A 24,241-nucleotide genomic window follows, 5' to 3' on the forward strand; every position below is an offset into this window, starting at 1 on the left:
CTGGGGTGATTTTCCTCGTTAAAGTTTGTTTTCATATGGTGATTAGTTGTTTAACGTATATGTCATTCGTTCACAACAATAATATCGTTCAAATATGGCTAATTTTATTTATTTTTTATTAATGAATTACCAGGATCTTTTGTTCTTTCTTTCTTGATTTACAGTATAAAAAGATGATGAGTTTATATTGTTGTAATATTTACTGTTTAATAATAATAATAATGAACATAGAAAAATAAAGGTTGGTTCCTTTGGGTTAATGAATGGCATTACCATTATAATTGGAGGAAAAAGAGAATAATTGAAATGTGAACCAATTTATGCCTATTTGAGTAAATTTTAATGTGCAATCTCTTTCTTGCAACAAGGAGCAAAATTTATTCGCAGTTTCGCATGACTTTAATTGCATACAAACGTGCTCTGCGTGGGCCGTCTAGGGAGGCGATGACCCTAGATGGGGCGCAATCACATGCAACGCATATCGCAAAATCGCTTAATCGAAATGCATGCAAACGTGCTCTGCGTGGGCCGTCTAGGGAGGCAATGACCCTAGATGGGGCGCAATCACATGCAACGCATATCGCTTAATCGAAATGCATGCAAACGTGCTCTGCGTGGGCCGTCTAGGGAGGCGATGACCATAGATGGGGCGCAATCACATGCAACGCATATCGCAAAATCGCTTAATCGAAATGCATGCAAACGTGCTCTGCGTGGGCCGTCTAGGGAGGCGATGACCCTAGATGGGGCGCAATCACATGCAACGCATATCGCAAAATCGCTTAATCGAAATGCATACTCTATTGCCTATTAGGTTTTGCTCTTTGTTGCAAGAAAAAAGTACCAGCACATATTTCATGACATTATAGATCTAGATACCCGTCCAAGGCTTACTCATTAGGAGTAAGTCTTGGATAGTCCCCGTCTTGGGACTATTCTTGTACGTTTGATCTCACTTAGGTGTGTCTTTTTGATTTCAAAGAAAGTCACGGTTGTGCGTTTCCCTCATTGGTTCTTCTGGTACAAATGCATGCAAGAGATTGCCTACATTATGTACTTGGAGAACTGGGGGAAATGCAATTCTTATATTTTCCAAACACGTATTTTGGATTTGAATTCATAGAATTCAAATTCTGAATTGTTGATGTTTTCAAGTGCTTAGTGAATTGTTGATCTTTTGTTCTTATTACAGAGGCTTCTTTTAAAATGGATCCGAAGTATCCATGTCCATGTGGAGCAAGTGATCTTACTATCAAAACCACAAAAAAACCGGGGGTGAACCACAATAGGAAGTTTTTAACATGTCCTTCTGTAAGTTGTCATCTGATTTCATTACTTAATTTTTGATTTCATCTGATTCCTTCAATTCAATTATTTGCTAAGCGTTGGGTCATTCCTGGTGAGGATTTTCCATAAAAAACAGAATCAAATCATGTGTTTTTATCCAAGCAATTTTCAATTTATCCTTCCAGCACTTAATACCTGGCGGCTAACAGGCTGAGCAACGGCGAGACGAACGACGAGACGAACGGCGAGTAGGAGGAGTCGAGCAGCGGAGCAGAACAACAAGAACAGAGCAGTGTCGAGAGATAAACAAGCACTATATTATGGGATGGAGGGAGTACAAGATAAGACATTCTATAACGGAAACAAATTCTTATGAAGATTCATGTTAGCCAACCACAAATCATTTAGGGACTAAGGCTTTGTTGTTGTATAGACCTCCTACAGAATATTTCCAGGCAAAAAAGCTAAATATTAAAGGCGAATCATTACAAAAGATCCTTCCTTCATCTGAGTGTGAAGCAGAATCTTCAAAGTTCAGAAAGAAAAAAGAAGAATATTGCTTACTTTGATCTTTCCATCTTGAGAGCCAGAAGCAAGCATCTCTGAATCTCTGCTAAAATCAGCACAGAGGACAGCTTCCTCATGCATCATAAAGTTCCTGTTAACATAGAAACCAAGTGTATAAACACAGAATTCTGAGTCCAGCAACCAATAATGTACATTGACAATAAACTATTCGATCAGGTTCATTATAATTGCCTAGTTGACTTTCACGGAAGTGATGAGGTATTTGTGGGGGGGAAAAGATTAGGTTGCTATAATACAAATGCATTATGGAAGGGGTCAGATTTATCATGAAGGAAGCAAGACTAACAATACAGTTTATTAAACTAATTACCCAGCGGCCACAGCTGATGGATATTTCGACTGTTCAGTTTAAACAAATTGAAAGAGGAGAACATATGAGCCTTATACATTAAATTTGTTTAAATCTTCTTCTCCTCAACATTCAGAGCAATACGCCAATGAGCAGATCATGTCAAAGCTCAAATACTGAGGCAGTAATTGATACCTATGAGCACGACTAGAATACATCAACAATGCCAACGCCTTAAACTCAAAAGAAATGGTTGGCTGCATGAGCCAAGAAAATATTTTTGTGATCGTCCACAAAGACAGATTCCTCCATTTAGTGTTATACACTCCTGTAAACCCATATTCTTCATATCCTTTTTACCTCCAACCAAGTCATCTTTGGTCTACCTAAGCTTCATCTAGAATCCCAATATTAGATTAAAAGATCATACAGGTTATGAGGATACTGGAACTTTGGTAACAAAATTTTTGGTTATCCATAAAATCTGAAAACAGCTCCCTAGCAAATAGCTAAATAATTGGAAATATGTAACTTCTACATTGAAATAGCATATACTGGAAATGAGAATCCTCATAGCAACAATACCATGTAATTTACCACACCATCCGCTTTATAAACCACAAGTTGCGTCAATTGATTATAGGTTTTAAAGAAAATAACATAAAAGATGTTCAGGGGAGAATAGATTCAATAACAATTTAACCAAATGATGAGAAACTTACATCAGCCTGGTACTGCAGATCTTTCTTGAGTTTCCCACTAATGTGGTCCCATACCTGGTTCTCGTGGACGTTAGCATGTGATATCACAAGTAATAGCATATATAGACAAGGAAGATATACTTACTATCTTATACCTCAATAAAACCATCAACAGAGCAAGAAATAAGGAACTGCCCATCAGGTGAAAACCGAGCACATTCCGGATGACTTTTCTTCCCAAACTGCAAAATAGATATCAATGAAGCAAATGGTGAAGAAAAACCTTATACATTAAATTAATGAGATATAAATGATGGAGGATTTCTAAAGCATTCAATATATAAAAATATATAAATGATGGAGGATTTCTAAAGCATTCAATATATAAAAATAAAAACAGGTATGCATAATACTTCCACGAAGGTATAATAACCTTATATGTATGATAACCTTACATCTCATGGAAATTCATCCCATATCATTTTAGAAGCCAAACAGATAATCTTCAAAAGAAACTCTAATAGAATACAATAATAGCTAAGTGGCAAGTTGGCAACCTAATCAAAAACTTCCATAAAGAAATTCTTAGACTTTATTGCTCCATATCATATCATATCCAGTTCAATCCATTTGACACATAAAACACTATCAGTTAACTACTTTAACAACATTTTTTGTGCCACAAAAAATATGTGTTTTTCATTTAGACCTACAGACCCCATACTGGGAAAGCACATGGGAGCCTAAAACTTACTCCCCAACTCAACTCAAGTAAAGCTGGAGGTTTGCAAGTTCCCTTAAAAAAAATCCAACCTTCAACAACTAAGCTAAACAGCATTAACTGGTTACTTATTAGAACTGTCTCCAGCAAAAATTGTCCAATCTGACAAATAAAATCACAGCTGTACTAAGCAACAGCATGTGAAAACATCATAGTCAAGCACATAGGTATTGTACAAGCAACATTTTCAAATTCAAGGAAAAAAACATGCGCAAGTTCATTAATTAGTATGCACAAATGGTTATTTGCATAGAGTAAGCCAATTCTACCTTGATAGTATGCATGAGTGTCGTAGGATACATATCCTCGACATCTTGTTTCATTGCAGCAGTACCACGGAATAAATCAAACTGAGTCCCGGGAGGAAGTAAACCTGACAGCCCAGAAAAGTTGTTAAATAAACATCTAGAAGGAACACAGTAACTTTAAAGGGAAGGAATAAAGGAAACATCAAATACAACATTTATATATAGTGGTGCTACACTGCTATCGGTGCTCTTAGCTTCTTACTACAATCAGAACAGTGACCAATGGCACACTAGGATTGCAGATTAGGTAGCAAAGGCGTCAATCAATGAGAAGATACAGGGAATACAACCTTCATTTTCCAACAGAGAAGCTCGTCACCAGAAAAAACAGATCCGAATCTTATGTTTGACACAATCTCAAAGTTCAAACAAACTTCTATAATAAAACATATCGGTTCAATCAAAGATAAGGTTCGGAAAATCCGTAACTTTGAAATAACAAAAGTGAATTCATGGAGTAAGTGACTAACCCATTTCAGTAGGTGAAATATATTTTTAGAAACACTAATGCAATCAAACTTCTAGCATCCTTCAAAATAGATGAATCTTTTCTCACTTTTCATTCTACCAAAACAGATGTAACGCCTTTTTGGCACAAGAGTCTGTCTATCTCTCTCCTCATCCGAAAGACAAATCATTTTCTCTTTATATCTCTCTTCTTCATCCTTAACAAACATGCCAAAAGCAAGTGTTTCATTCACATTTGAAATGGGGTACTTTTCTATATGCACACACCAATCCCATAATGAACACTACAGAGAAGTATTTCAACAAGTGTCACCAATATCCCCCTTGCATCCAAAATAAACATCTAACATAATAATATTGATTTTCCCTTCCATCACTTAATGCAGAAGGCTGACTGACCTTGGTGTTGTTGCCACTTCAAAGCTTGCCCAATCAAAGCCATCAATCGTGACGGAGGCACAACATTAACTTCTGAAGAAAGAGCTGAAAAACCAAAGAGAAAAAAGAGAAAGGAAAAGAAATCACACGAGTCAAGTAATAGAAATTCCAAAGGCAGGCTTTGATAGATATTGCACTTGTGCAAACGTATAATTTACAGAAATTGGGGCAATAGTGGCCCTAGAGGCCTGGGCATACTATGACACCATAAGGCACATCTTTGTCAAGCAAGACACATTTCTAGTTTCTACTATTAATAAGACATTCAAAATCAAATACACTGCTATCGGTGCTCTTAGCTTTAAAGGGAAGGAATACAGTAACTTTAAAGGGAAGGAATAAAGGAAACATCAAATACAACATTTATATATAGTGGTGCTACACTGCTATCGGTGCTCTTAGCTTCTTACTACAATCAGAACAGTGACCAATGGCACACTAGGATTGCAGATTAGGTAGCAAAGGCGTCAATCAATGAGAAGATACAGGGAATACAACCTTCATTTTCCAACAGAGAAGCTCGTCACCAGAAAAAACAGATCCGAATCTTATGTTTGACACAATCTCAAAGTTCAAACAAACTTCTATAATAAAACATATCGGTTCAATCAAAGATAAGGTTCGGAAAATCCGTAACTTTGAAATAACAAAAGTGAATTCATGGAGTAAGTGACTAACCCATTTCAGTAGGTGAAATATATTTTTAGAAACACTAATGCAATCAAACTTCTAGCATCCTTCAAAATAGATGAATCTTTTCTCACTTTTCATTCTACCAAAACAGATGTAACGCCTTTTTGGCACAAGAGTCTGTCTATCTCTCTCCTCATCCGAAAGACAAATCATTTTCTCTTTATATCTCTCTTCTTCATCCTTAACAAACATGCCAAAAGCAAGTGTTTCATTCACATTTGAAATGGGGTACTTTTCTATATGCACACACCAATCCCATAATGAACACTACAGAGAAGTATTTCAACAAGTGTCACCAATATCCCCTTGCATCCAAAATAAACATCTAACATAATAATATTGATTTTCCCTTCCATCACTTAATGCAGAAGGCTGACTGACCTTGGTGTTGTTGCCACTTCAAAGCTTGCCCAATCAAAGCCATCAATCGTGACGGAGGCACAACATTAACTTCTGAAGAAAGAGCTGAAAAACCAAAGAGAAAAAAGAGAAAGGAAAAGAAATCACACGAGTCAAGTAATAGAAATTCCAAAGGCAGGCTTTGATAGATATTGCACTTGTGCAAACGTATAATTTACAGAAATTGGGGCAATAGTGGCCCTAGAGGCCTGGGCATACTATGACACCATAAGGCACATCTTTGTCAAGCAAGACACATTTCTAGTTTCTACTATTAATAAGACATTCAAAATCAAGTATTTAGGGAGAAAAAAAAAGATTTGTAAAACATCACCAGCCTAGCAGTAGTAATGCATCATAATAGCTAGATAGATAAATAAAATTTAAAAAAAAAAACAAAAAAAAAATTCAAGATTTAATGCATATAGAGCATTTAAAAAGACAATGATCTAAACAAGAGTGCACAGTGGGCTTCTTCTGTTGACGTGCATCAAGGTACTGTAGAGATGATAACTTCTAAGCCTTCTGAATCAGTCACAGATCTCTTCCTCTCACAACAAATCTACTGACAGCAATTAAGAGCAAAAGAGTAGGATCTATTACTTCAATCACCCATATGAAGATATTTTGTAAAGGTAAAATGGACAACGGGAGTATGAGAGCTTATGGGCAGCAAAATCCCAAGTAGCAACCAGAGTCTGAAAAGAATAGAGCACGGACGATGTGCTATCACAATCACATAAGTTGACCTCAATAATAAGTACACCTCCTGGAATAATCTTAAAATATACCAGTTCCATTTTATTCTTAAAGATTTCCTTACCCAACAAGTATGCATTTTGATTTTCAATTTCCATAAGATTATTCAAAGTACAGAACACAGGAGCTCGTCTTATCACAACTTAGGTTCGCCTCAATACAATCAATCGCACGATCCTCAGAAAAACTGCATACTTATTCCATTGTGTCGTAACTTTCCACGAAAGTACACACAAGGTCCCACAAAACCATACATCAGTTTCATCATTATTGTGATTCTCATATGAGGTTTTAACATTTAGGTAGTGTACTGCTCATATAACTTCGATACTATTTAGAGGGAAAAAAATCCATAAAAGCTCAGATAAATTCAAATAAGTTCTGATAAGGTCCAACAAGTTCATTCCATAAATTCCAATATATTGCAATAAGTTCATACAAGTTCAAAACTCACATTGAGTTGAATAACTACACCTTTGATGAGTAGCAAACTAATAAGAGGATAACTTTAGGAAAAAGAATTAGAAGGCAAAGTATGAACTCCCTCTGTCCCCTTCTTTAAGTTGCTACTTTCTTCGTTTGAAAATATTGAACATACTTTATTCTGGTAAGTGGCTGCTCTCTCTCTCTCTCTCCAAAATCATATCACATAGGTACAGACAGAGATTAAAAAACTAATACTTACAATTGAAGTCCAAATAGATGTTCTATTAGGATTTAGGAGGGTAATTACATCATCCAAACAGATCAAGCAAAAAATATATCCATGAATTCTATCAATAGTTTATCATCTATTCACAATTTGCTTATTCAAATAAACTGGAATAAAAGTAGTAACAATTGTTATGATTATACAACCAGAGACCACAGTTATTATGATTATGAGGCTTTAAGTATCCAACCAGAGACCACCATTACTATTCTTCCTCAAAAAGTTTTTTGAGTATGAGGCACAAAGACTGCAGGTATAAACATTCAATTGACTTATTCACATCCACTTCACAAAAAATAAGAGACACAAGATCAATCAAGCATCCTTTACAGCAATGGATGGCAACTAAATTTCATGACAAAGTTACTAATTAGACAAATGCCAAGGAAAGAGAGAAGATGAAAAAACACCTTGTGCAATCTGTGCACGTCACCTATCTTTGGTTGAATCTTGATAAGCCTGTCAAAAGAAGCCACTGATAAGGTAAATACAGTTCCATGAACTCTGATTGAAACTTTTGCGTTTCAAGAGACAATGTGTACAGAACATTAATATTGCAACTACTTCCTCCGTTTCATAATACTCGCCACACTTTTCATTGTGGGAAGTTTCACATTACTTGCTACACTTCCTTTTTGGGCAATAAACTCTCTCTATTTCTCACCTCTCACATGGATCCCTTTCCTTTTTACTATCTACCTCTCTCTTCTCCGAAAATTGCCAAGGAGTCCGTGAATTGAGAAGTGTAGCGAGTAATATGAAACGGGGGACGTAGTAAAAATTTATGAAAGTTAGCACCTTCGATACATGAACCTATAATCACACACACACAAACACAAACACACACACACGAACACACACACGCGCACACGCACACGCACACACGCGCGCGCGCGCACACACACACACACAAAATACATATAAAAAGATGTTCTCCGATACATATACCTAAAGTTCCATTACAAACACACCCCACACGCACACCCCAACACACACCCCACACACACACACCCCAACACACACCCCACACACACATAGTACATATAAAAAGATATCCTACAATACATAGACCTAAAATTCCATTATGTTCGTAAACGAAGACTAAAATCCTGATGTAGCTTCTGTTCTACACCAAGATATATACCATAGGTCTCTCCAAAAAATTTAATGCGCGCTAACCATCCTCAAAGTGAAAGCCTAAGTATCTCCAAAGAGACCCTTTTGGATTACCTTCAAAAAATGACGCCCAGATAGAAGCTGAAAACCTCCACCTCACTTAGCAAGTAAGGCAAAGGCTAAGGCAAAGGCACAAAGGAAAGGAGATTCTAAATTAACAGCAAAGATGACTTCAAACAATTCTAAATCTCAAAATCACCTCAAATGCTTACAAGGGATTGGGATCACTCTTAAAACTAATGAAGGTCATCAAAGGCGAACGAGATAGAATGAAGTGTTAACTACAAACATATGTCTGTCTAGAGCTGGCAAAATATTACCCAACCCGCCAACCCGACCCGAACCCAACCCATTAATAATGGGTTGGGTCAAAATTTTGAACCCGTTTAATTAAATGGGTCGACCTGACCCAACCCGTTTAATTAAATGGGTTGGGTCAGGTTGAAAATTCCAACCTGATTTTGACCCACCTAATCCATTTATGAAAAAACAAGCTAAAAAAATCCCTAAAAAAATTTGGAGTCCTCTACTGCACTTACTTATTATGACTTAGTCATTACACTTAAGGTTGAACAATTGCTTACGAAGTTGTAATGATGTTAATTTTGAACATTTGTGTTGATTTTGAACAAAAATTATGTTGATTTTGAACAATATTATCATATGGTTATGTAATGACTTAATTTTAGTTTGCTACCTACTGTAATTTGCAGATAAATTATGTTGTTTTTATATTTTTTTTAGAAAAATCACGAAAAAAAATTAAACGGGTCGACCTGAAGGTTGACCCGTTTATCATAAGGTTGGGTTGGGTTGTAAATTTCAACCCGTTTAAGTTAACAGGTCAGGTTGGGTCAAAGGGTTCCCAACCCGCCAACCCACCAACCCAACCTGATCTTGACCCAACCCGACCCATTGCCAGCCCTATGTCTGTCACTCAGACCGCGAAAAATACAACGCAATTACTAGCTCGGTAGTCGGGTAGCTCCCTTCAGCGAAGTCATGAGTTTTCAAAGTTCTATTGCCCTATCAATAAGACAAAAGATGGTCACCAAGCCTAGTAAACCATCCCTCCACCGCCCATATAATTAATTATGAAAACATGCCACCAAGGAACCACCTCCACATGATCAAAACCTCACTGCTCCATCATCTTAATTGACCCACTTGCTTTACCATAACCTTTCCTTCGGAATATATAGAATCATAAGCCACCTTGTTGGCCAAAGGAACCATGTTTCAATCAATTTCCCTCCACAAAGCACTATCAAAAACAACCTAGGTCAAGATTATAATCACAGCATTGAGATTTGAGGAAGTTGGTAGGCTTGAAGTATCCATATTTGATAAACTACTCTCATATAGAGTAGTCGGGTATAGTATTTTGGTTTAACTTGCTAGTTGCTACCAAATACACTCATTTTACATTAGAATCTTTTTAATTTTATCAATCCTTAAATTTCTCACCAAAAAGTCCTCGAGAATAAGTTTTAGAAATACTGGACAGATTACAAAATTAATTGCCAATTCCTCAAAAAGGACCATTATCATTTCATTCAATACCTTGGGAAAGATCTTATGACTACAACTTGCCTCCTAACCAACTTCCATTCATCTTCTTATTTATAAACTTCTAGTATTAAGTCAAAATCTCCAAAATTTACCAAAAGAATGACTTTTCTATTACAACACCTCAACTAACAGCCTATTGCTTCTAGACCATCATTTTGTACACAATGATCCTTGCGACATAATATTTCTTCATAAAACACTAACATCATCCAAGACCTTTTTTCAATAACTAAATGATCTCAAAACTTCTTTGCAAACTTCCAATTCCTCAAAATAATCCTAAAGGCTAAAGCTATGGACAAATGGTTGACAGCTTTGTTGCCACAACTCCACAAATAGACCAAAATACAAAAAAAAAAAAAAATAGTGATTCCCGTTTTATCCAATTGAAAAGCACCCAATTGGCACTTAATGAGGTGAAACTTTGAACCATTGGAAAGAAGTCCAACTACCTTATTGTGTACATCGTGCATCATATTAACAACCACTGCTTAGTAGCTAAGTTAACTATGCAACACGAAATGGTGTATAGACAATGCCACGCTCATAAACACACAAATGAAAACCTTCATACTACTTGGAAGACTCTGCTTTAGTTACCAAAACAGGATATCCACCAACATTCACTAAGTTCATAGTTCACAAACCATAGCTCAACAACATAGATGATGCACATCATAGTTATTCTGCAATGAGAATCCAGTTAAAAATCTCAAGTAACAAGCGAAAACATCAAGAATAACAAACATGTCATTGACAGGCAACTCAAGGCTATGTGTCCATTTTGCATCTTCGATAGCTCGAAATAAATATGAATTGAGTTCACTACAAATAGATCTCGCCCACAAACTGCCCATCTTGCATCTTCTATAGCTTGAAAATTTATGAACAGTGTTCGTCAAAAATAGAGCTCACTCGCAAGCTACCTGTCTTGCATCAACTATAGCTTAAAAAACTTATGAATGGAGTTTGCTACACATAGATCCCGCATGCCGCAAGGTATACAACCAGTTGCAAAACCATAATAAATTTCAATAGTGACTGAAAACATCAATCTACAATCAAGAAGCATAGTAAATTCCCTCAATCATCTAGCCGTCAGATGAAATAAGATCCTAGTAATATGTTTATAATTTTATGAAACAATAGAAACTATAATAGTTCCAACAACGGCAACAGATCAGCAACACATCATTAGCTTCATCTAATAGGATCAAAGCTATAACTTAAAGCCATACACAGAATTCAACTCACTGAATGTCAAGACTCCAAACCCTCATTGAATGAACATCTACAAGAGTTCAATTCTCCACACTACTTACCCCATCCCCCTCCCCTTTTGTCACTAGCAAGTTGCCAACTTTTATGCTTCGCAAAATTCATTGCACCTCCCACTCCACTCCTTCCCCCCCCCTCACACAAAGATATGAATCCTTTCTAAAGAGTAAAAAATGAATCAACAAATAAAACCAACATAAATCCGAAACTACTGTCTTTTCACATATTTCCAACAGTCCATATGCAATCCAATATACAACAGAAAAAGGCAACAGAACATGAATAAACAAAAGTAAAACAAGGAACCTCATGAGGATCAAAATAGGTCCGAACGAGAAGATGCTCCAGCCGCAGGTACCTCTCCGGCTGCTCTTGTTTCATCACACCCATTACTTGGGTCTGTCTCAAAATTGCTCGTGCCGTATCCAATTCTCGCAGCTCAATCATTTCTAAAACAATCTAGCAAACACCCACCAAAATTCTATCACAAACAATCCCAACAATTGATCAAAAAATCTCCACAAAATCATATCTTGAAACAGAAAAAAAAAATTGTATAATTAAGAGTACCACACCTGCTCATATAAATCTTCCAATTTCTTCCTAGGAAGCTTAAGTTGAGAAACTTGTGGCAAAACTGCATCCCACCTCCCACTATTAATATCAGCAATGAAAGTTTCAAGACTATCCACTGTATTCAATGACACTTGACATTCGTTTTGTAGTGTCTGAAACGTTTGATTCAGCGAATTCTCTTTGCAAAATTGTAGCACTATCTTAATCACGCTGCAATTAATACGAATTTCAAGATAAGATAATGAATTTTGTAAATAATTAAATGACATAAATCAATTAACGCACATTGTTCTATAATACTGGAAAATTTGAGAAGAATCATGTTATTATTATAAGGAAAAAAGAAGAATAAAAAGATGGAGAGGCTTACTCTCGAGCTTCAATTTCAAGAGTAGACATTGTTGTTGAAACTCCAAAAACTTGGAGAAAATTTAAGAATGAAAAGAGAGATTTTAAGTTAGGGTTTTGCAGTGATTTTTTGTTCAACTTCTTTCCGAGATTTTCTGGAGAAGAACAAAGAGATGATACAAATGGTATATTGGGCCTATGCAATAGCCCAAACGAATAGTGATTAAAAAAAATAGTAATAAATAGAGAACCGACTTCATTAAAAGTATCAGTGTTTAGAAATAGTTGCATTATTGAATATTGACATAGGATTTACTATTTATTTCTTATACTTTTATTATCTTTGGTGATTTATATTTTTGGAGAGACATAGATATTGTTAAGCTCATCTCAATATATATTATTTTAATCTATACCTTTTATAACTTTTACTTAGTGACAACAAAGATATGAATTTTTGAAATCATGTATCGGCAAGCGTGAAACATAACATGGTGCATATATTTTAAACGGGGAAGTATTTGATAAATATAATTGTAAGAGTATTATCGTAAATTTTGAAATTATTGATGGTATAGAGTGATTTTTTTTTTAAACTCGATTGTATTAAGAGAAAAATCTAATTGATTAATAAATAAACAATGTTTATAATGTTGCAAAAAAACAAGAGTAACAATTAGTTTATCCATTTTGTAAGATGAGTTATGGGGTAAATTAGGTAGGTATGTATAATGTAAATACCTAAGTGCCACAAAAATATATTATATTTTATACACACTGGGACAAATATGATTTTTGGACGTAGGATCTACCATGAGTGATGGAACGGTGATGGAAAATATAAGATGAGGATGAGTAGATCATCATTTGTATCCGACTCTTGTAATAAGTATTATGATAAACCTATAAAGTTCTTTTTGCTATGAATAAGACCAATTTAGATAATTGTCCAAAACATAGAGTTATTACCATGATAATCTTCCTTTTGTTCTAACTCATCATAAACTTGGTGTTTGGTGATTGATGTGTGGATAAACTTGGTGTTTGGTGATTGATGTGTGGATAAACTTGGTATTGTTGAATGAAATTGAAGATTAGGTGATTTGTTACTGGAATTGCATGTTGGAGAGCCGATTTTGTGATGAATCTAGCATTTTGGCCAATTATGGGAAAGCAAAAGTGGATGGTGTGGCTGGGCATACAAATCGCTACTCCATACAACGGTTCACAAATGCCTAGATCTAGACAGCAGCTAGTTACCACAGGGACCGCTACTCCAAGTGGCGATTTAGGCTCATAAACCGCTACTCAGTATAGCATTTTACCGTAGTTCATTGCTACTAGGTATAACGATTAATCTTAAAGTGAACCACTACTTTAGACATCGGTTTATTTTGGCAAAAACAAAAAAAATGATTTTCTCGCATTCTGTACTACGAGAACATACACATGGAATTAATTTGAACTTTGATGCATATGAGTAATTAATACTCTTTTTAACATTATTCATACAAAAAAACTCTAATTTGTAAACAAGGTACGCTATATAACTAATTGAAAGTTGTGATCGTTTTCAACTATTGAGTTGGAGAATGATAGTCATGACTCATGAGGCAAATCACGAAGTTGTGTATATATCATAGTAGATGGTAAGACATGGATGATTTTTAATTTTACATTCATCGTAAATAGGGAGGGCTTAGGAACCTTGTACCCGCCACGGGTGGTAGGTGGGGATGAGGATGCAAATGGTAGGTGTGTCGTAAGATTGGAGATGAGGAGATCATCATTTGCATCCGCCGTGCCCTATTGATATCCTCACTTTCACAAAACTTTTCCAACTATACTAACATCGTCAAGGCTTCCCCTCGAATAAAACATAGTTAAAACTTAAGGTTGAATTGTTGGAATACAATGCGAAAAACTCAGTAACGTAGCTCAAATGGAACTGTTAAACTTGAGACCAAAGTCTTGAAGCAGACACATCTGATGTATAAACTGAAAGAGAATGAGTTAGCACTAATTATAACTGCCTAAGCCCTTTCAGAAACGAACCTACATTTATCTCCTCTCTAATCAGAATCAGAAGGCAACATATACAGAGAAAATTTCCTGTACAAAGACAAGAAGTAACTATTAATTCCTACAGAAAAAAAAGACGACGTTCTGCTCATCCACATACGCGTCATCTTTCACCAAACATCGACTCTAAAAGAGCAGCTTCCTCCTCCTGACATTGTAAGTAAAACCAGATATTATAACTATTTGATCAATATTGATGCCTGTTACAAGATTTGAAGAATGACAGAAGATTCATATACCACTAATGCATTAAATTCTGTCTCCTCGTCTATCGCACCTACAACAGCAGGGTCATCCAAAACATCCTGAAATTCATAAACAAGTATGATGACGAAATACGGAAATACAATCGTCTTCACAATCAATACGAGGCACTTTTCTTTCCTAGCAGATATTTCAACTATAATAGCACTTGCAAACAACAGCAGGTGTAATGTCTTTCAGAATTCACACTCACAGGCAATGCATGGCCTCAAAACCAACAAAAATAATTTGCAAAGAGAAGAGACAGCCTGTTCGGCAGGTGGTAAGAGATATTTGGGGAAGGGGACAAACATTAACATAAACATAAGCATGGTCTTCATCATATATTTACCTATAGAATAGCTACCATTTCGACAATTTATTACTGCCATATCTCTAAAGGGTCAAATTATGTGCCCCCATGTTTCAAGCCTCTTATCCAATACAGAAATATAAAAAGAGAATGGCAGTCCTATTGACTTTCTTCTATAAAGAATAGAAAAGGAAGAAACTTACATCATCGGCAATTCTCAACTGGCCATTCTCATCCTGCGCCAAATTTAGAAAGGAAAAGTAAATATCTATCAGTCAATGTAAGCAGAACTCCAGGACACAACATTGGCAAGACAACCATGTTCTTCACACATAAAATTCATAGGCAGTGGCAATGAACAAAGCAATGTCTAGTTGAAAAAGATATAAAGTTAAAAGTACCTTAACAGCGACAAAAAGGAGAGGATCTGAAGGTGTGTAAATCATATAATGGGTCCCATCCTGAGAAGACCATATAGAAAACAAAATGATGGAAACAATATCTTGACAAATAGTAGCAGACAACAAATATTAAAATTAGCAAGTATGTTTCGTAAATCGGTAGACAGTCTTAGTCAATATTTCAACCATTTATATATTACTAAAACCTTACCAGATGGAAGCAAGTAATCTCAACACCTTCAGTTGGCACACCATCTACACCTTGTCCATCATCTGCATGAAACATGTGTTATGTCATAGACAAACTTCATCCATTTAGGTATTTCCAACTTCCAAGCACCCCAAACAGGATTTTAAGCAAATTATACATTGAAAATAAATCGTATCATAAAAACCAAGCATTTTCCATCAGAAAGACATTTATGCTAATAGGCACCACAATTATTCGCCTACCTTCTCAAGGAACCTATTACAATTGCTTGTTCAATTTTCAGACCCATTGCGGATGGAGAGGAATTATCCCATTTATATGACAAAACACCATGTTCTCAAACATTCAAGAGGTACAGGCCAAAGCCAAGGCCAACTAGAAATTTTAGGGAAAATAATTTGATCTCGAAGACCACCAGGTCATCATCATAAGAAAAAATGAAGAGATGAATGATGAAGATAGAAGTCCCTGAGACCCAAGATCTCCTTTTGTTTTGCTCTAAGACATATCTATAAGAAAGGAAAAGAAGCCGGCTGTGAGACAATCATTGTAGTATAGTGCTTGAGCTAATAACTTAGAGGATCTAAAGCTTACACAGCATGTACCCACAACTTGGCCCAATTACATATGCAGGCTAACTCTAGGCACATCTAGTTGAGCCAGGCATGGATTATCTCAGCTAAAACAATTTACTTATTCTATTGCCAGCTCGCAAGCAGCATGTCATTTCAAAATTCTAGGTGCTGGCAGTAGCATACGTGATAACTGACTTCGTTGGATCCTTACGCGATCACTGTATAAATCAAAGATTGGACCATTCATGAGATACCTAAAAACATATTTACATAACTTGAGCACTGAATACCCTGTCCCCAAGATTCAATTAATTACAAGTCAGTTTGGGCCTAACAAAATCTTCATTCTGCAAGCTACTTTCTGCAGTACCTAAAACAATATCAAAAGACTTAACTAAATCAGTCAAGTTTCCTTCTCTTATCATTAGGCTCCTAGATAAATCAATGGTCCAGCTAGCTTGGTGCAAGGATAATTTGTCCCAATTTTTCAATCTATCAGCAATAGTCAATCAGCAGAGAAGCCAAACTTGATCTCTAAACTCAGACCAAAATATAAAATTATAAATTTGTTTCAATTTTCAAAAACTTCAAATGGATTAAGCTTTTATAGGAGACAACTATTAGTAAAGGAGTCAGAAATCAACTGGGGGGAATAATGGCATTGTTTTTATAGACCCAGTTCAACAAAATTGTATAAAGTCTGTGGGTTTGCAGTTAGCTAGTATTTAGGAAGTTGGGTCATTAGTTGAATGAGTATTCTTAGGAGCATTACGTTAGTCTTTCCGTTGAGTTAGAGACTCAAATAAATCTAGTTGTTAGTGGGTTTAATCATAATACTTTATTAGCTTTTAATTTGTTGTTTTCTTAGCCTATATATATGGCTCACGTATTTTTGTGAAGTGGAATGCAAAAAGATATTATTCAGTTTCTTTATCTTACTTGCTTCATGTTTCTCTAATATTCTTATTTTTCTCCTTTAAGTATTAGTTTCAACAAAGTCATTATCCACAAAATTTAACCTTCGGACCTATTTGGATTGCATCACTTATAAATCGCAAAAGCAACAAGTACATCAACTCCATTTCCTACTGACAGTCTAACAATGTTAACCTCTCTTCAATTGCAATGGTAAGGTTCCATGCATCTGACCCACTAAAATGTCATAGGTGGGAGACTATATACAGACACTAAGCTAATGGTATAATATGCTACTATACGATGATACATCCCCTGCTCCAAACCCTTAAAACCCCATCTACATTATTGAGATTCTTCATTTGAGAACGTCACTCAGACTTGGTTAGACACTTCACTAACTAGACACTCAGGAGTTCACACTTGATACCCCACCTACATGCCAAATGCGTCCTGTTATCTAATAAACTATAGAACTCTGGATACTCAGAAAGATATGACGTATCAATTATTTATTACTCCATGTAAGACTATGGAACTACAAAAATAGGAGACTGTACAGCTTTAAAAAAATTCAAAGCAGCCAGAAATTTTTTAAAGGTCAAAGCTAGTTGAAATTGTTAATGCTATACAATTTTAGTATCATAATAGGAGTTACTCTATTTCCATTATTTGATTATATGTTTATTAATTAGGATAAGGAGAAATGAAAAGTTAATTCTTTCTATAAAATTGTTATTCTTGAAAGGGTATACCCCACAAGAGGCAAACCTGAAATGGTAATTCATAAATAACATAACTTGGAACAGGACCATGCCAGTTACGCAGTCAAAGAATCAGAGGAAAGAAAGATAGCTCTAAGCAAGAAGAAGAAGAGGGGGCCAGTAAGTGTCATACCTGATCGGAATTCAAATATGCTTTCTTCTGAGTAGCAAAATCCTCCACGAGCTGTATAACAAAACCTGTTTTGCAAACAATAGAAGGCATGAACATGGATATCGCCACAAGCTTTAGGTATACAATCCCAAAACAACTTATAATGCACATAAAGTCATAAACAACAATAGAGGATGGTATTGCAAGAAGAGATCATTTATTGAATCATACCCACTATGTACCAAATGCATATGTATTTTTGCAAGTGCATAAGCTGCAGTAGGAAGGACAGATTCCACTTCTTCATCACTAGCCTGTATTTTACAGTGAAAGAGAATGAGGAACTTAATTTTTGAAAAAGACAATTATTACAATATCAAAAAAGAGCCATCAACAATTACAGAAAAAAAAAACTAACATTCTTGACATCTTCAGTGTGATCAAAGATAAATTGATACACAAAAGGCATGGATAGATAACAAAGACAAGAACAAAAGAACCAAGTATCACAAAAGCTGCTGTGCAGAGCTACTATGTCCAAAGCAGAAGCTTAAAATCAATGGTAGATAGAATTGGGAATTATTTGAACTCTAGGCTCCTAACCAGAGGGTTGATAATATGCATAGGAACAAAAAATAGTAAAAACTAAACAGAGATGAACTGCATGCTATCTCTAACTCGATGACACATCATTCAGTTGCGTCATGTGTTGATAAACCAAACTGGTCATCCATCAGATAGAATATAGATAATGGAGTGGCAATGGTCATAGAGTTGAAAGAAAGGTAGAAATGGGAGAGAGAGTGTGATATTGATGCCAAATCCTAGAGCAAAGGCATATGATGCAAACAACAATGTCTAATAGAAAACATGGTAAAACTTGCTCAAATGTTCAATGATAGAAACGGAAGGGTGAGATCCATTCTGCACTTTTAACAAAATAAAAAAGTGAGTAGGAAAGCGTATGAAGCTGTGAGCACAGTCACACACTAGATACCCCTGATATTAGATAAAAGTAAAACACTCTTCCATCCAGAAAAACTACATGATGGGAAAACAGGCAATCTTTTCAAATGCATAAAACCCCCATAGAAGCTGAAATTCAGGACTGCTATTTGCCACTAATCCTTGTTCTTTATCTTGACTGATTAAAGATGGGCACAAGCTGAACCACTTAGTTGTAATGTTCATTAAAGATGTGTATTTACATGTTCAAACAGTTCCATATAAGTTACAGCTAAAGCATAAATCAAACTAGTTGGATAATGGGAAACAGAGACATACAGCTGACCATCCCTCTATATTCGTGCTCTTCAAAATCTGAACAGGCCTGTCAAATACAAACATTTTTATCATAACATCCAGAGCTAGAAAGATGACACATGAAGAGCTCAAATATCTAAGATGGAGCATCACTTACGTATCGACTGGGCACAACAGCAGGCAATCATCCCCTTTCGAATTTGTAAATACTCTCCTTATCATGCACTCCAAAGGAAGGTTATTGGTCGGGTCAACCTGTACACATAAACAATCAGTTTCACATCAAACAGAGACATATAATGTGATTATCACTATACATGAAGCTCATTTCCTGCAATCATGGAGCACCCCTCATCAAACAATGCCTAGCAATCCTCACTACTCACGAGCTCAAGCTGCTAACTAAAGGTCACTGCTTAATGCTCGCCCATTTGATAGCCAATAATGAATGGTGGTAATGGTAGTAAATTTATGTGTAACTTTGTAAACACAACTTCATCCCCAAGCATGTGTCATTCTTCATAAAATTCCATTACCACTTAACACCACTTCTATAAAGGTAATGGATGGCAATATAAATTTGTGAACAAAATAGGTATTTAGGGATGGAAAAAGTTACTTTCTTCACCAAATCAGTTATATTTTCATTACCATCACCATAATTTATTGCCACCTACGAAAAGTGCAATACATAGAATGCATAAATTACTAGGATAAAGGGATATAAGAACTAGACTCCAAGCCAGACCACCAAATTCACAATATCGATTTTCCATACGTCTGCAAGTCCCAATTGCAAGCCAGACCAATCTCAAATTCTCAACTATACAACTCCAATCATCAACCAACCCACCAAACAACCAATCCTCCATATGGGTCTTCTATATATATTCTGAGCAAAATCAAGAATCCATAAAAAACATCTAAGACTAGTATTTACCCTCAATCTTCCCATAACATAAAAACCCATTTGCACTCACAAGCTGAATCCTAGTCAGATAATCAAACCAAGATTACATTACACTATCAAATTAGTCGAAACGACAAGCGAAATTCAACAAACACACAAGCCAATATCACAATTCACAACAACCACTAAAAAAACAACTTAAAGACAAGAAAAACAATAACAAGAGAATTAGAAAGTCACTCAACAATAGTAGCAATTCTCCTAGGTGCAACCATCAAAACACGCCCTTGATCATCAACCACAAACCCAGCTGGTGGTTTTGGCATAGGCAAAGGAACATAAACATCTGAACGTTTTGACTTCCCACCACCATTTTCAACTTCACTTTCTATCTCCTCCAAAAAATCCAAATCTTCCAAGCTCAAATCTTTAGAAACAGGAGGAGGTGGGGCCTTCTTTTTCCTCTTCTTAGTGGACCCACTTTGTTGCTTAGCAGCTGCACAAACAATGGATTTTTGCAGTTTTTGAGGGTTTAGTGAAAAGGGTTTAAAGTTAGAAATGCAAATTGAAGAGAAACAAAGTGGGAGGGTTTTAGAGAGTTGAGTAAATGGGTTTTTTAGGAGAGATAATTGTGATGTTGAAGATATAGATAAGGCCATGGCTTTTTTTTTTTGTTTGATTTCTGCAAAACTGGAAATTGGGTATTTTTGGTTAGTGGTTCGTTTTACTTGGGAGTTTTTTTTTGTTTATTTGGAGGAAGATAAAGGATGTTTCAGCCTTTCAGGGGTTGTTCAACAGTTGCAACTTGCAGACCTTTGTAGATGAGAATTAGGAGGGAAGAAATATCAACTTGGACTACCAAAGATTTTTTTTTTTTTTTTTTTTTGTTTGTCTTCCTAACGAGTTTCTCTCGACAGTCGACTCCCTCCACAATGAAGCCCTTAGGCCTTAACATAGAATTTAAGTGAGCTAAGAACCGGGTTGAGGTGGAAATGACTTCACCTTCTCCCAATCTCCCCTATTGCTTGCTCGATGATAAGACTAGGGCATCCACTGGGCCTGTTCACGGATTTGGGACAATGGTGGGGCGGGGCCGGGCGAGCCTGAAATTTTCAGATTTTCTCCACGGACTGGCGGGCCGGGTTTGTGCCTCATGCGGGACTGGCTCATATTTTATGTTATTTTTTGAATTCTTGACAGTTTTAGACTAAAATACACAGAGAAGTGGTGTTCGGCCAGCGGGCCATGTAGGCAGGCTCGCATCGAGCTGGAACTGATATAAAATTTCTTGTTTGTGGCAGGCCCATGTAGCGGACAACGGGCCGGACCTAGGATAGGTCAGGGGTGGGGCCCAAATAGCGTCGAACCAAAACGCGTGTTGGCCCGTCCCATGCTCATCTCTAATACTAGCGGTGATTACATGGCAAAGTCGGGCCACCCCTACAAAATATTTCTAGTGTTGGGTCTATGCACAACATCCGCTTTTTTGGCTAGAAATTAAAATCAAAAATCATTTTTAAGTTGGCCAAAAACATTCTAAAACAAAAAAAATCGGGATGGGCCCAAAAATTTTGCCTAAAACCGAGCTCGCTTTGATCAACGATATATGATACCTTTTAAGACTTGAATTTATTACCTAAGATGACCCCCACATAACATCCCATAATACTTCCTCCATTTCTTTAGCTTGTTTTGTTTCTCGCTTTTGGCAATTACATGTTACTTGCATAATTTCTATTTTTGAAAATATATTCTCTCTTTTTTTCTCTTAACACATGGCCGCATGGGTTTTTTTTTTGTTTTTTTATCTTGCTCTATCTCTCTTCCCTCTTGGTCCTTGTGCAAAAACAAATGATGCAAGTAAAAAATGAAGGAAGTATAATTCAGGTAAAATTTGAAAAAGCTTGTAATGGTAGTAAAAAAAAAGAGAGGAAGCTTTTTGAGTGGGTATAATTAGGGCTATTAACGAGTCTAATCGAGACCGAACATAGGGTTACTCAGCTCAACTCATAATTTATTTACGCGCTCGAGCCGAGTCTCGAGCTTTTTTGAGCTAATTAATTTTTCTAGGGCATTTACCTTATAACTCAACTTGAGTTAAAAATTTATATTTCATATATTATATAAATAGGTTTATACTACTTATTTTGATTTTTTTCATAAGTATTGTGCACAATTTAAGTATAACTTTTTGTTTAAAATCTACAATATGAAAAATATTATAGCTATAATATATTTCGAGCCTGCTCACGAGCTTTTCGAATCTATCTTTGCTATGCTCGGCTCTAGAAAATTTCGAACGGAGCTCAAATAGTTTGCGAGCCAGGTAGGTTCACTAACACCCCTAGCTACAATAAAATGGTAGCCACTACAATTACTCATCTCATCCCTTCATTAATGTATAACAACTATTGTTTTTAAAAATTTAATTATAAAAGTTAATTAAATGAATGATGTAAATTTTAGATTAAAAATGAATGGTCTAGATTAGACAAGTTATCATGACTAGTTGACTACAATTTAATCATAACTAATTAACTATTATAAAATATCTTAGAAAATACTCCCTTCGTTTCCTAAAGATCTTCCCACTTACTGTTCCTACAGATACCAAGGAAAATCAAGTTGTGTGGGGCATGGTGTGAGTAAAGTAGGAGAGAGAAAGGGGTTAAGATAAATAAACAAATAAAAAGGGGTTAAAGTAGGAGAGAGAAAGGGAGTAAAATTGAATTAATAATGTAATGGTGGACCATATGATAGTGACATGAGAGGGTAAATAGGGAAATTTGTTTTGCCAAATAAGAAATAAAGCAAAAGAGGGAAGATCTTTTGGAAACACTCTTAAACGAAAAGAGGGAAGATCTTTAGGAAACGGAGGGAGTATCAACTATCAAAATTGGTAAGCAACTATAATAATAAGCTACAACACTTATAGCTTTATTTGCTAACTCATGAGCCCTTGATTTTAAAATTTGGTAAGCCAATCTTACATGCGCTAGACTGGTAAGCCAATCTTACATGCGCTAGACCGGTAAGCCAATCTTACATGCGCTAGACCGGTAAGATGTTCTTGACATATATTTCTCATCTTATTAAGCCATGAAGTTCATTTTGATTGAAAATTCGTAAATTAAACTAAAGGCCTGTTCTCCCCAACTTATTTTCAGTTCAGTTCAGCTCCAATCAGTTCATCTCAGTTCAGTTCAGTTCAGCTCCATTCTTTTATAACCATTTTGTTAAATATTATTATTATGTTGGTATAATTTGTTTTACTAATTACTCTTATTATTATTATTATTACTATTATTATTATTTATTTTTATATCATTACTATTAAGTATTATTATTATTATTTATTTTTATATCATTACTATTAAGTATTATTATTATTATTTCTATATATTATTTTGTTTATTATAGCTTTACTCATTATTATTAGTATTATTATTAGGAGGAACATGGTTTAGGTCAAAGCGCAAATAACCCACGTTTTTTAGCCCATAAACCAATCAAATCGCGTCAAAACGGTTTATGATGCAATTTTTGCGGTCCAATCCAATCATTATTTTTAATTACTAAATATTATTATATTATTAAATCTAATTATTAAAATAGTAATATTAATTTACTTCTTAGATATTATTGTTATTATATAATCATCATCAAGTATTAATATATTAATACAAATAATATAAAATAATAATTATTATTATCATTAATTATTATTATTATTAATTTATGATTACTAATATTATTTATTTATAACTATCATTTAAAAATATCCAAAATAATAATAATAATAATAATAATAATATTCATTATTATTACTTATCATTATAATTATTATTTAATATTCATATTATTATTATTTAAATATTATTTATATATTTATTACATTTAATTTAATTTAATTTAATTCAATTCAATTTAATTCAATTCAGTTCAGCTCCAATCAGTTCAGTTCAATTCAGCTGTTTTATGCCAAAGAGAACAGGCCCTAAGCTTATACAAATTGCCTCCCTCCTTTTCTTATGAAGTGCAACATTTTTTCAAAGTTTGATAATTTGAGGATATATAAA

The 24,241-nt window shown here is 35.3% G+C and overlaps 1 protein-coding gene and 1 pseudogene across 1 annotated transcript; both read right to left on the reverse strand.

Moving 5' to 3' along the window:
* Window positions 1–1,580: 1,580 nt before the first annotated feature.
* Window positions 1,581–12,569, reverse strand: LOC125497053 (suppressor of mec-8 and unc-52 protein homolog 1-like; annotated as a pseudogene).
* Window positions 12,570–14,307: 1,738 nt separating this feature from the next.
* LOC104890559 (hypothetical protein) lies at window positions 14,308–21,159 on the reverse strand. Its single transcript, XM_010676100.4, has 10 exons — window positions 20,408–21,159; window positions 19,410–19,507; window positions 19,274–19,319; window positions 18,221–18,303; window positions 18,011–18,075; window positions 15,624–15,685; window positions 15,413–15,472; window positions 15,215–15,247; window positions 14,695–14,760; window positions 14,308–14,603 (listed from the first exon to the last, which is right to left on the reverse strand). The coding sequence occupies exons 1-10, from the start codon at window positions 20,819–20,821 to the stop codon at window positions 14,559–14,561; spliced, it is 972 nt and encodes a 323-aa protein (XP_010674402.2). The 5' UTR covers window positions 20,822–21,159; the 3' UTR covers window positions 14,308–14,558.
* Window positions 21,160–24,241: the final 3,082 nt, after the last annotated feature.

The sequence above is a fragment of the Beta vulgaris genome, chromosome 4 (genome assembly GCF_026745355.1).
Source record: "Beta vulgaris subsp. vulgaris cultivar EL10 chromosome 4, EL10.2, whole genome shotgun sequence".
Classification (NCBI taxonomy): Eukaryota; Viridiplantae; Streptophyta; class Magnoliopsida; order Caryophyllales; family Amaranthaceae; genus Beta; species Beta vulgaris.